A 13,806-nucleotide genomic window follows, 5' to 3' on the forward strand; every position below is an offset into this window, starting at 1 on the left:
GGAAGGGTTTTTCTTGCCAAACTAGCCCACAAAGTTGTTTCCAATGCTGGGTTTTGAAGACAAATTGAGTAGCATAAAAAAACCATATTTAAAAGATGATCAGTATTGTTTTTTTTTTTCTTTTAATTTCTCAAAGTATCTATCAGAGCAAGTCCAGTAAGCTAATTATGCGTATTCTATAGACCGTCAAGGGGTAAATGGTAGTCACGAGTTTTAAAGTTGCTCCATACCCAATGCGATGATTGAACTCGACTACTAATTAAGGTAGGAGAGATTTTTACCATTTCACCAACTCTCATGCTTAGAAATTTCATTTGACTTGTTTTGAAGTTTATATAATATTTTTTTATAAATTAAGTAAACTTTATACTATAAAATATTAAAAGATATATTATTTTGTTTATGTTTAGAAATTTAGTAAATAAATAAATATAGACAAATTTAAACAAATTTAAATTAGCTATTTATAAATATGAACATATTTTAGTAAAAATTAAAACCCATATTTCAGGTCGGGTTGATATTGGACAATTATATATAATATTGATGGAGGAAAACTTCTCAAGAACTATTACTTTTTGTAGGCTTTGACCCTCTTTTGTAACAAAAAAAAAAGGTACAAAGCGACTGAAAATATGTAAAATGCATATAAAATTTATATTATATATTAAAAGTTAATTGAGTTAGTATTAGTTATCAATAAGATCTCAACTTAGTTAGGAAATTATCAAACATCTCTTCATTTTATAAAATAAAATTATTATTTTAAGGGTATTTATGTCTTTTTAATATATACGTTAATACTAATTATGAAATTTGAACCCACGACGTCATAATCTTGATTTTGACTACTTAATTATACAATTTCAACTAAAGTTATATTATAATTTGTTATATATTTATGACTTTTTTATAAAAACTAAAACATATATACACATACGACAATTATGAGATTTGAACCAAAGACGTCATAATCTTGATTATTATTATTTTACAATTTTAACTAACTTTTATAACAAATTTTAATGAATTTATTATATAATTATTTTCACTCACATCGTGGATGTGTTATAATCTAATAATAATAAAATTAATCAATTTTAAAATAAAAAATTGATGAAATTGATTTATTGAAAACATCCTTTTTTTTTTCACTTCACCAAAAAGTCTAGTAAATTTATTTATAGTTTGACCCTCCAATTTTTGCTCACATTTTAATTTGGGAGTTTTTTTGTCCACCGCCACTATTGCAAGGAGATGAAAATTACAAACAAAAAGAAAATGAACCCCACATTTGCTTGCTTCAAGAAAATCAGCATTTTTTCTTCTAGAAAAAAAAAAAATTTTCTATTGGGACCATAATGAACTTTGGCATTTTCTTGATATTTGCAAAGAAAATTGTGGCTATAAATAAATTCGTCCAAATAATAAAATATATAGTGTTGTTATTTAGAGAGAAATTTACTTAGTTAATAGGGATAAATATTAAATTTATATATGAATTTTAGTTCAATGTGCAATTTGATACATGAATTCGATTTCGTGCAATTATACATATTTAAAGAAGTGAATACATATATTTATTTTCATATTGAACTAATATAATTGTTTGTGTATGCGATATATTAATGTAAAAGAGTGTTACTTGATAATGTTGTCGGTGATTTTGTGAAATTTGAATTAAATCAATGTTTCACTTATAAAATCACACAAAATCAAAATTTATGTATGACATTGCAAATTGGATCAAAGTTCATGTATAGTTTTGATATTAATGCGAATTAATATGGTTTTACACACTTTCATAATTTTTCCTATGACTGATATTATTTTTATTGAGTGAAGGGTTCACTTATAATGGTGGGATTGTTAAAATATTAGTCGAGAAAAAGTTATGGAAGCGTGTAAAATCATAATTTTACATAGGTGCAAGTAGATTATTCTCCTTTTATTTATCATAAAATGCAAAAGTATTCTTTTAATGTTTTAATTTTTGTTTTAATAGTAAAACGAATTTTTGTTAGTGATGGATTGAGCTTGACAATATTATTTGAAGGGAGCAAATTGGGCTTACAAAATTTGGGTTCCTATAAAATTAAGATGAGTTAGGAGGATATTTAAGGTTTGTGTACTAGGATACCATTTGATGATTAAGTTAGCAAAGTATGATTGTGGAATAAGTAAGGTTTAAACATGTAAAGTTGAGAGTGGAGAAAGAGGAGGGCCATACATCAAGTATTTATTAAACCATGAAAAGGTAAATTGGAACAAATCCATATAATGAGTGTGCAATGGCAGGTGATGGTTAGTAAGGTGGAATAAAATTAAATGTGAGTAATGGTGGGTTTGGATGGGCGATTGGGTGCGGTGCATTTAGTTTACTTTTTGTCTCACGCTGCAGTGTCGCTACTGTAACAGCCCGATTTTGGGTCTAGATGGAACAGTGGTTTCGGGACCACAAATCCGACAAGGAAAATTTTATTTTAAAATTATGACATGGGTTGCATTATGATAGGAATGTTGCATGAAAATACTGATATGGTAAAATAAGGAAATAAAGTGATAAAAAGGGTAATTGAGTTATGTCAACATTGGAAAGTATATTATGACATGTTATTCAAGAAAGGATTAAATTGCAAAAGTGAAAAAAAGTTTTGTTTTCCAAGAGTAAATACTCAAAATTTGAGGGGTTAAAGTGTAAATATGAAAAAGTTGAAGGACCAATAGTGTAAATATTTTAAGGATGGAATAATCTAGAAACTAAGGAAGATGGATGAATTGGGACCAAATTGAATAGATGGAGGAATTATGAGGGACTAAATTGTAATTTTATCAAATTAATTGATGACTCAAGGATGGAATTTTAAAATAACATAAAGGGCAAAATGGTCAATTAGAAGAGAGAGAATTCTAGAAGGTAATGATGATGTTTGTGATATTTTAATTAATTAATTAGATAAATGTTATTTAATTAAGATTTTATTAAGATTTTTAGTAATATTTTATTATTAAATGATTAATATAAAAGGGAAGAAAGATGATGAGAAATCATCATCCTTTTCATGCATCTCACGTTGAAGAGAAGAGAGGAAAGAAATTTTTACTTTCTTTACAATTTGGTCCTTTTACAAAAAATTCACCATTTTCACTTAGAAATCAAAAGAATTTTCATATCCATCAAGAGAGAAAGATAACAAGGAGACTATGGGGAGCTAGAATATCAAGTTAGATTCAAGAAATAGAAGCTGAAGGAGAGAGAAAATCAAGTTAAAGATTGAAATCAATAGCACAAGGTAAGAACATCAAGATTTTTATGTACTTTTGAGTTTGATATTATTGGAAATAGCATGCAAAAGATGTTATAGTAGAGTCTTCTTATATAAAGTCTTATGTTCTTGATATATTAGTGAAGAGAAATAAGTGAAAGTGATGAGAAATATTATAGAGAAAGGGAATAAGGAAGTTATAAACTTAGTAATTAACATGTTGCACTAAAACAGTTTTGGGCAGCAGCAGTAGGTTAACTTTGAAAAATCACCATAAATTGTGGAAATGAAAGTAGAGGATGAAAAAAATATAAAATTAAATATTATTGAGTCTAGTTTCACATAGAAGAAACATTGTAAGCAATGGAATTGTAAATTATGAGATATAATAAGTTATGTGAGATAAGGTCAAAATGATTTCGGGTTCCCCTGTTCTGACTTTGGAAAAATCATCAAAAACTGGAGAAAAATAATTAGAGGCTTAAATTTATATATTTAAATCCTTAATGAGTCTATTTTCAATACAAATAAACGGTAACATCATTTGAATTCTTCATGAGGAGATAATTAAGTTTTAGTGAAGAAGGGTCGGAACTGTCAGACAGCAGAACAAGGATGATTTTAAAGAATAAACTGTACTTATTGGATAATCCAAAAATTCTTAAAATCTTATGGTAAGAAGATATGTGAGTCTATTATCATATAAAATTAACAGATCTCAATTTGGAGTTCTGTAGCTCAAGATATAAATAATTTGGTGACTATGACTCAAGTGGACAGCTTTGAATGGATATAAATAAATGTGCAATTATAGATAATGTTACATATAAGCATGTTATATATATTAAGGATGTGGAATGGAGAGGAGGAGGAGGAAAATATATGATTATTCAAATAGCATGAGTTTTTATTAAAATGACCAATTTATATGTTTCAAGGACTAAATTGAACAAATGTGAAAGTTTAAGGGTAAATTTGTAAAAATGTCAAAAAGTGATCAAATTGCATGAAATGAATTGTTTTATTATTTAAATTAGTAAATTGAAAGAAATATTAATTTAAATCAAGATTGGATGGAAATTGAGAAAATAGAAAATTTCCAAAATGTCTCGAATTTTGATATTTCTACAATTTAGCTTTGTAAGTTCGTATGAACTATATTCGTATAATTTTAATTAAAGTGAATGTTACTTGATGATGAATATTATATAGATATGTGTTTTATTATTGAAATTGAATTATTATTGGTAATATGTACAATTATTAGATGCAGTGAAATGATTATCGGAAGCTTGTTGGAGATATATCACATTATCTATTGGTTCTATCTGTAATTTTGGATGAATTGATTCTGGTTATAATGGCGTGTATAAGTTAAATTGGTTAACGTTAGCTCATTAATATTTTGATTTTGATTGGTTATCAATATGAATGTTAGATAAAAATGAAATATTTGAAAGTTAATTAATAAACTCCGGTAATGCCTCGTACCCTATTTCGGTGTCGAATACGGGTAAGGGGTGTTACAGCTACAGTATCTAATCTTACCGCCACCGTTATTTTTACACTAATCGCAGGTAAACGCACCGCCCATCTAAACTCACCCTAAGAATAAAGCTAATCTAAGAAATACGAGTTAAAATACTAAAAGTCCCTCATAAGTTTGGGATTTTAAGAATAGGAGTAATGACATGAATTTTGGGATTTCGGAAGAGATTATTAATTTTTAAATTAATAAATTTTAATTGTTGTTTGGGTAATGATGAGTAGTGAACTACAATTAAAGGATGGGAGAAGCACTCAATAATTTTAGGGTAGGTTAAGAGATCTTTTAACTAACTTCATATCTAATCTGTCAAGTAAGCTCTTTAGAGCATTCAAGTATGAAAATAACCTTAAAATATTGTCATATTTTGGGGTTATTTTTACTTCTATTTCTTTGGTGAAATAGTACCTTGTGAAACTTATTTTATAAAACATCTCTCGAAGAATGTGCCTTCTCGAATAATATTGTTCTAATGATTAGTTATTCTACAACGGAATCATTCTTGACAAAGATTGTTTTAAATAGCGGTTATTCTTAGAGAAAAGTTATACTGAAAGTTATACCCCTTCCAACCTAGGACACATGGCAGCCCAACAAGCTACCCGAAAGACGCCCTTTTGATAAGGGTCAAAAGTAACATAATTTAGCTTCATTCTTAGTGCATTTTTTGGTGATTATGTGACATTAATTGTGAATTATTTACTCCTAATCCTTTTATATTCATGTTTTGATGCTTAATAGGGCAATTGAGAGAAATAGGAGCGAAAAACGAGTGAAAATTAGAACATTGGAGCATTCTGGAAGCTGTACACATGCAACAGACTTTTACACGGGCAATCCAGATGGCTATGTGATCCATACGGGTGTGTATCCAGGGCATGTTGATCTTGAGAACCGTGTGCACTAACAATTGAAAATTACGATTTTTAGGGTTTTTTGGCACTTGAAGAAGACATAAATAAGGAAATAAAGGAGGGAAGTGTTGGAAGATTGGGTTTGGAAAATGCAGCCGAAAATAGGTTTAAGAGAAAATCAAAGTTTTATTTTTTTATTTTTTCTAAAAATAAGAACTTGGTTGTGTTATCTAAGGTAACAAACACTTAATCAAAATCGTGCATTTATGATTCATTTAGGATGAACGTTTCGACCGAGTAGTCTTCTCCACTGTTCTTAAACTCATGTCTGCCAAGTCTGGGCTCGCTTCGAATCAGAAAAATTTTCACAAAATTACCAATGAGACAGTTTCATAATTTCTCCAAACTTATCGAGTCACAAAATTATTCTAAATAAAATTTGTTGTTACTAAATAAATATTAAATACTGACATCCGTAATTATTTCAAATCAATTTTGTTATTAATTTTAGAAGCACATTTTCTCATAAAGTAAATTTATAATTTTATTAACCTTGTAATTTTAATTGTGAAATTACCGAAGAAACTTTTAAATAAGGTTATCGATTTTTGATAGCTACTTGTTGTATCAAATGACTTATAATTTTATATAACAAAATTGAATTCAAATTTTGAATAAAAAATTAAAAGATTTCAGATGACACCGTTCTAGCCAGGGCAATGAACACATCTGATTATAAAAGTCAATCATGCATTTATGGAGGATGAAATTAAAGAAGATTCTAAACCCAAAGATAAGGTAACGACATCATATCATTCAAGATTAAACACATTTTCAATGACTTATATGGAAGATTGTTGATATATAAATATATCAACCACAAATTTTCCAAAGATATTTCTTTTGGGAATTCATAATTTGATTTTATTGCTCAAAATTTCATGTGATTGGATGACATATTAATCACATTTATTAGCAATCTGTACTTTATTAGCTGGGAACCAATCCCACTTTTATTAGAAGAAGATGGGAACATATTTAATATTCTACTAATAAGTCATTCCCCCCAAAATTTTTCTCTTTTTTTCTCCAAGCCATTTGCTTCTTATCTTTTGTTTTGCTTAGCGGCGATGTTAGTTTCCTCTCCCATCAACCCCTTTTTTCTTTCTTATTTTCAAATTACAAATTTATTCTGTAGGTATCTTTGTTGTCTTCACAAGTTGTGATAGACAGATGACGGTACCTGTTGTTCACTAAAACTTCACTGACCACCAGTAGTTTTTCTTGGAAATTGGGTGGCTCTTTGTCAACTTCTTAATTTGTTTATGATTTCACGTGTCAATTCAGACACGTGTTGTCTTAAGTTTTATATGTTTTTTTGTTTGTTTTTCCATTGTTGAATAAGTCTTCAATTTTAGATTTTTTGTCTGCTCTTATAGCACATATTTTAGTCTTGCTTATGCATGTAATTTTAGTTTTACAAGTGATTTTAGAGATGATTTTGTTGCCGTCCTCTCTAGTTTAGTAAATGCTCGATTCTTTTGTCATTTTTTGCTAGCCGCTTTTGACCATCCGCTGCTGATTTCATTATCGTATTAAGTGCTTACAATCACTCCAGATATATCGTGCTTGAGTTGTGATGCTGAGGCTAAAGCCTTTATTGTGTTGATGGAGCTTGTCATTCACCATCTACAACGACTGTTTACTAATGTTTTTTCCTCTAAATTGTATGGTTCTATTCATTGAATGAATTAATGAATTTACCTTTAAAAAATTTTATAAGTCTTTCCCTTAATTAATATTTTAGCTTTTTAAGTGACATTATAATAACAAGTGGTTCTAACTCGAGACCAATACTGTTTGGATTAAGAGTGATATTTAAGTAAAACCTTTCGATAATAATAACTTGAGATTCGAACTTGATTCAAATTCTTAGTTAAAATATAATAAATCAGTATAAAGATTGCACTTCTTATATGATATGTTCGACTACGTGTATATATATATATATTTCTCGATTTGATTTTACTCTTTAATTTATAAATTTATTTTTCTCGAATTCGACTTCCATGAAATTATTTATATTTCTTCAATCATTAAAGGAGTCTTTACTTTGAAGATTCAAAATTATAATTATAAAGGAATAGTTTAGTTTCAATGGACATCTATAGATATGTCATAAATCATATATGACTTTTTGCTTTGAACAAACTAAAAGTGTATAAACTATCTTTCAATATATATATATATATATATATAAAACTATAGGCTATCATTTTCAATGTAAATTGTGTCTCATTACTTCTAATTTTAGCTGACTTTTGTATTGTTTTGAGCAACGAAATTGTAAACCAAGATAGCTAATTAGGTTTTCATAGTATTTGACAAATCTTTGAGGTTCCGACTTTGGTGTTAAAAAATTAATCTATTTTTATTGTTAAAAATTGGTCCATATACGTGTAACTTTTAAACTATTTTATCGGCTGCACCAGTTTTTAACTGTAAAAATTGATTGAATTTTTAATTGAAAAAATACAACACCATGAAACCGTCCTATGGAAACTTCTTTTGATATAAAAGAAGGCTTGCCGTTTGACTTTTGTTTTCACAGATCCTTAACTCTTTATATATATAACCATAGTTTTCTCTTAGGTGTTACTTTAAAGCAGCTCTTGTTTTCTTCAGAAACCCAAAGTATATAACATAGAGATGGGAAGAGCTCCTTGTTGTGACAAATCTAATGTGAAGAAAGGTCCCTGGTCACCTGAAGAGGATGCAATGCTCAAAGACTTCATACACAAACATGGAACTGGTGGCAACTGGATTTCTCTCCCACAAAAAGCTGGTATGCATATGTGTGTATGTATGTATGTATTTATGTATGTATGTTTTTTAATGTGTTTGGGTTTTATGTTATAGGCCTAAGGAGATGTGGGAAAAGTTGCAGATTAAGATGGCTGAACTATCTAAGGCCTAATATTAAACATGGAAAGTTCTCTGATGATGAAGATAGGATAATCTGCAATCTGTTTGCAAGCATTGGTAGCAGGTATATTTATGTTTATACACATATTAATCATATTTCTTGATGTGGGTCTTTTTTGCTTTTTGCTTTTAGTATCTTGTTTGTTTCCTGAGAAAATTAACTAAGAAAGGAAAAGACTAACTTTTTTTTTTCCAAGAAAAATGTTAAATTTTAAGATTTTTCTTTTTACAGGTGGTCAATTATAGCAGCTAACTTACCAGGTAGAACTGATAATGATATCAAGAACTATTGGAACACAAAGTTGAAGAAGAAACTTTTTGGCATGGTTCCCCATAGCTATTCCTCATCAAGTTTTTCAAACATTACCACTGCTGGATCAGTTCTCCAATCACAGCAACATCGGGGGTTTTCCGCCAACCGGCTTGGCCGGAACAAGGACTCGGAGTTTGGATACGGTGGTGGCAGTGGTGGAAACCATGGTGATCAACAAATTGGCAATTTGGAGAGTTTTTTCTACAATGAAGGTGATAAAAATGACCACCACAACCTCATGTACTCATCTCGGGATATTGCTAATGGATTTTCGAGCTCCGTCGGTTCAATCAGTTCAAGTTTCGATTCAAACTTTTTGTACGGTGAAACAACATCATTAGATTATGGGATAGAGAGAATTAACCAGCAAATTAGTAGTACTTCTTCAAGTTGTGAGGGCTTTGGTTTCTATCAACACAATGCAAATGATTATCCATGTTAATTTGATAGTTGAGTTTGTGAATGTGATAATATCGTATTTCATAAATTATTAAGGGGTAAAAGTATAATTTCATCATTATATTAACATGTAATTTCATAAAAAATTAAGGAGTTAAATAGTAAATTTACTATCTTTCCGGGGGCCTAGGCCACTGTCATGTTCAATTCAACCGACCAATCCAATTAAGTTGCGATAATTTTGCTAAAACGTTTTCTTTAATTTAAATGAAATTTCGTTGGTTAACTTTGAATAAAGTCAAGCATAAGGTGTGGGGCTTTGGGATCTTTGTGGAATTATTCCACAAAGTCTGTCAATTTTATATATTTTAAGTACAATAAGCTAATAAAAATCTATGAAATGTGGGCACAATAAGCCAAAATCAATACATTAAAATAAGTTATCATTAAATAGTGGCCAATCTTGATTGTTGTAATGACTCAAGTGTAAAACATATTAATTTCATAAATATCTGTGTAGTTTATTGATGAATTATAGAATTTTTGGTTTTATGAATTTATTTTTTTGATAATTTTAAATATTAAAAATAAAATTAATTAGAAAATTGTTTCGTACAATATTTTTAGTGACAAAGATTATGGGTGATTTAAAATAAAAAAGAGTATTGTTACGGAAAAGAGTATCTTTTCTTTGCGATGATGGAGAGAGGGTGGGTTTGGATGGGCGATTGGGTGCGGTGCAGTGCGTTTAGCTTACTTTTTGTCTCATGCTACAGTATCACTACCGTATCTAATCTTACCGCCATCGCTGTTTTTACACTAACCACAGGTAAACGCACTGCCCATCCAAACTCACCCAGAGTTTATAGAGGGGACTTGCTATGTGGAATGAGTATTTTACTATAGGGGCGGTGTCGGGGGAGGGGTAGGGGTAGGGATCCTGGCCCCTCTAAACGGAAAATTGTAAGTTTGACTCTTAAAGTTTTATAAAATTACAACTTAGTAGATGATAAAAAATTACATTTTGACCTCCCCAAATGATAAAGGTATAAACTAATAAAATGTTGAAATTACAGTTTAACTCTCATAAAAATATGTAACTTAATTTCGGCTCTCAGAAAAAAATTCTGACTTTGTCCTTGCCTTACCAAGTAGAGGTAGGGACTAAATGTAATAAGAAAGAGCTAAATATAGTTGTACCTTGCCTAGAAGAGTTGGTGTAGGAGCTTTGAGATGTACCATGAATTCACTTTTTGTAAATTATCTCGAATTTGATAGCAATTACGTGACTCTGAGTTGAGCGAGCTTTTATTTAAATTAGCCTCTTTTGTTTGATAATTTTTTTTACGATCTGCTTTAGAATGAGGCAAAATTTTAAAATGTTAAAAGACTTTTTGACAATAAGTAGCATGGAACATGGAAAGCAAGTTTCAATTTCAGTTGGAGAGGGAAAAAAACAAGTAGGACAGCATTAATAAATAAACCCAACTAGCTTATACTTATATGCATGCATACATAAATAAACCCAACTAGCTTTTATATATATATATATATAATTGCAAAGTGGAAGAGAATCCTCATGGGGAAGGCAGTCCAAAGAGCTCCAAAATCCTATGATCTAAAAGATAATGATGCCTTTGGGTACTTCTAAATCAAAGAGAGTGAATATTTATATAATATAGTTCTTCTCCCATAAGAAACATAAAAGAAAGGTATTATTTTTTAAAAAATCCATTGACCTTTTCACATTTTGTTTTATTACATAAAAAAAATCAAATGGGTTTTTAAAGATAAATTATTTCTAAGCATTTCATATCCATAGTATAGGATTAAATCGTAAAAATACTTATTAATGGTGTAGGAAAAAGTATGGATTATTTTTGAAACATTTCTTATAGTAACATCTTAGACTTTCTTGTAATATGAAAATGCAATGTCTTTTTTTCTCAACCCTTTTCATCCTTCTTACCAACTAAAATATTAATAATGTTTGAGCGTGCAGAAGTACATTGTTATGGATAGTTTTAGGCAATTTATAAAAAAAAATGTACAAGGACTAAATCCATAAATTAAATATAATAAAGGGACTAAAACCACAATTTAACCCAAACTTTACCAAAAAAATGATCTTCAACCCAATTAAAAGCCCAATTTCATCTATGAAAAAGGCCCTAAGAACCTCTAACATTCAAAGTGAATTAAGTCCAAAATATAACCATCTGGGTTATGTTGGGAAGGTTAAGGTTTAGTGATTTTTATTACTATATATAAATATTATATCTAAGTTCTCTCTCAAATTATTTTAAATTTAAAACCTGTTATATATAAAACCTATCTTAGGTTCAAAGTAGCTTAGTTACATGATTAAATTATGTTATTTGGATCGATTGAGTCTTAATTTGATTGATATCGATATTATCATTCTATTTATGGGTTGGGGAGAGGCTATGGGTAGTTCTAGATATTATATCAAAAAAAATTCATTCATTTTTATTGTTAAAAATTGGCATGACTGACTAGAAAGTTACATGTGACATGCCACATATACCTCGTTCTGACGTACAAGAACTAATTTTTAATGGTAAAAATAGATGAATTTTTAACAGAAACGATCAATTTGCTCTTTAATATAACGCATAAGGACTAGTTTCCTCATTTTTTGAGTAAAAAATAAAATGCAATCTGAATTCTAATGCAATGGTCTCTATTGTATTTTTAGGGTATACATATGTTATATTCATGTAATTTTCCTGTGGGGTCGAATCACAGTCGGCACATAATTCTCAGCAATAGCAGAAGAAATTTGCAGGTGGAAGCAGAAAGGACATGGCAGGCTGCAAGAAGGGAACTTTGAAAACCCAAAGTGCCAAAACAAAAGTATTGTTGAATCACAGTGAATTTTATATAAAGATTTCATCTTTTTACCAATGTTTTATTGTTGTCAAAGTGCATTACACAGCAGGCAGCACCTAAGCAACAACATCATTAAAAACAAAAAAGAAGAAAGTGCATGCCCTGTTGGCTCTTTTCTTCAATTCCAAATGCTTCTTTGGACCGACTCACTTTCCCCCACACTTAGCTTTTCCTTTTTCCCCTTTCATTTTTTTTTTTTTTTTTACATTTTGCTCTTTGTTTCCTCTTTTTTACGTTTGCATTACATCAAACTTTATTCACAATTATATATATAGGGAAAAGTAGAAATTTTGTATTAAAATAAGTTAAAAAGGATTAAATTGAACTGTTTAAATTTAGAAGACACCCAAATACAAATTAAACCATTCAACTAAGGGGGTCAAAGCCCCTACCAATCCCTTTGGCTACATCTTGTATGTATGTATTCCAATTAAGACTTACTAAAATGTTTAGTTTGAGGTTTTGGGAACATTTATCTTTGGCTTGAGTCTTATCATTTGTAAAGTTTATCTGTACAAAATAGCTTTGAAAATAACAATCAATACATGATTTACGTAAAATACGATTTGAACTTAAGACATCAAAATTTCAAGATCTCAACCTTTGACAATGGTGCAAACTCTCGTTACGAGATTAAAGTTTCATGAAATTCAAGTCTTGGATGCATATTTCTCTTTTATTTACCCCTCTTATAGGTTGATTTTGACATAAGATGCTAAGCCATTAAGAATTTTGACATCAAAATTCTTAGGCTCAAGTCTCAATATCATATGTAAAATAGTTGTGGAGATAACAACCCCTCCATGATTTTCGTAAGACATGAGTTGAACTTAGGGCATTAAAATTTTAGTATCTCAACCTTTTTCAACCGTACAATTATGGTATTAGGATTTCATGAAATTCAAGTTTTTTATGCACATTTACCTCTCTTATAGGCTAATTTTGACATGTTAAGCTATTAAGAATTTGACGTCAAAATTGTTAGGCTCAAGTCTGTAAATACTACGTGAACCCATACATAATTTGCTTAAGATGATAGTTGTGCTTAGAGCATCAAAATTTCAAAGTCTCAACTTTTACTGACAATGCAAATCCTCGTTACGATATTAAAACTGACGAAATCCAAATTTCGGATAGACATTTCTCTTCTATAATTACCCCTCCAATAGGCTGATTTTGACATAAGATGCTAAGCTATTTAGTTCAATAATTCAACGTGCACATGCACCACGAACTTCTCTTTTCTAGACTCAGTACCGATTCGTTACCCACAAATCTTTTCAACTTTTCCTTTTAAATTATTTTGGTTTGGGGGTTTTGGGTTCGGTCCCATTTGGGATTAAATCAAACATTATTGTATAGCTAACTTCATAGCTAGGAACAATGCTTTTAGACTTCGGTTGCCTCAAAAAAAAATAGTTTTCACATGCTTCTGTGTTAGATTGGGACTTCTCATATATTAGAGTCCATTTATCTTTATTAAAGTTAGATTGTTAATGTCTTAATCAATTGCAGAATGGAAAACTACTC

The 13,806-nt window shown here is 29.7% G+C and overlaps 1 protein-coding gene and 1 long non-coding RNA gene across 2 annotated transcripts; both read left to right on the forward strand.

The window, feature by feature from the left end:
- The first annotated feature begins 3,069 nt into the window (after positions 1 to 3,069).
- On the forward strand, positions 3,070 to 5,940 carry LOC128032426 (uncharacterized). Its single transcript, XR_008188550.1, has 2 exons — positions 3,070 to 3,293; positions 5,554 to 5,940. It is a non-coding gene; the product is annotated as an uncharacterized LOC128032426 (long non-coding RNA).
- Positions 5,941 to 8,303: 2,363 nt separating this feature from the next.
- LOC105786406 (transcription factor RAX2) lies at positions 8,304 to 9,413 on the forward strand. Its single transcript, XM_012612815.2, has 3 exons — positions 8,304 to 8,511; positions 8,586 to 8,715; positions 8,884 to 9,413. Exons 1-3 carry the CDS (start codon positions 8,376 to 8,378, stop codon positions 9,404 to 9,406), a joined length of 789 nt encoding a protein of 262 aa, XP_012468269.1. The 5' UTR covers positions 8,304 to 8,375; the 3' UTR covers positions 9,407 to 9,413.
- The last annotated feature ends 4,393 nt before the right edge of the window (positions 9,414 to 13,806 follow it).

The sequence above is a fragment of the Gossypium raimondii genome, chromosome 1 (genome assembly GCF_025698545.1).
Source record: "Gossypium raimondii isolate GPD5lz chromosome 1, ASM2569854v1, whole genome shotgun sequence".
Classification (NCBI taxonomy): domain Eukaryota; kingdom Viridiplantae; phylum Streptophyta; class Magnoliopsida; order Malvales; family Malvaceae; genus Gossypium; species Gossypium raimondii.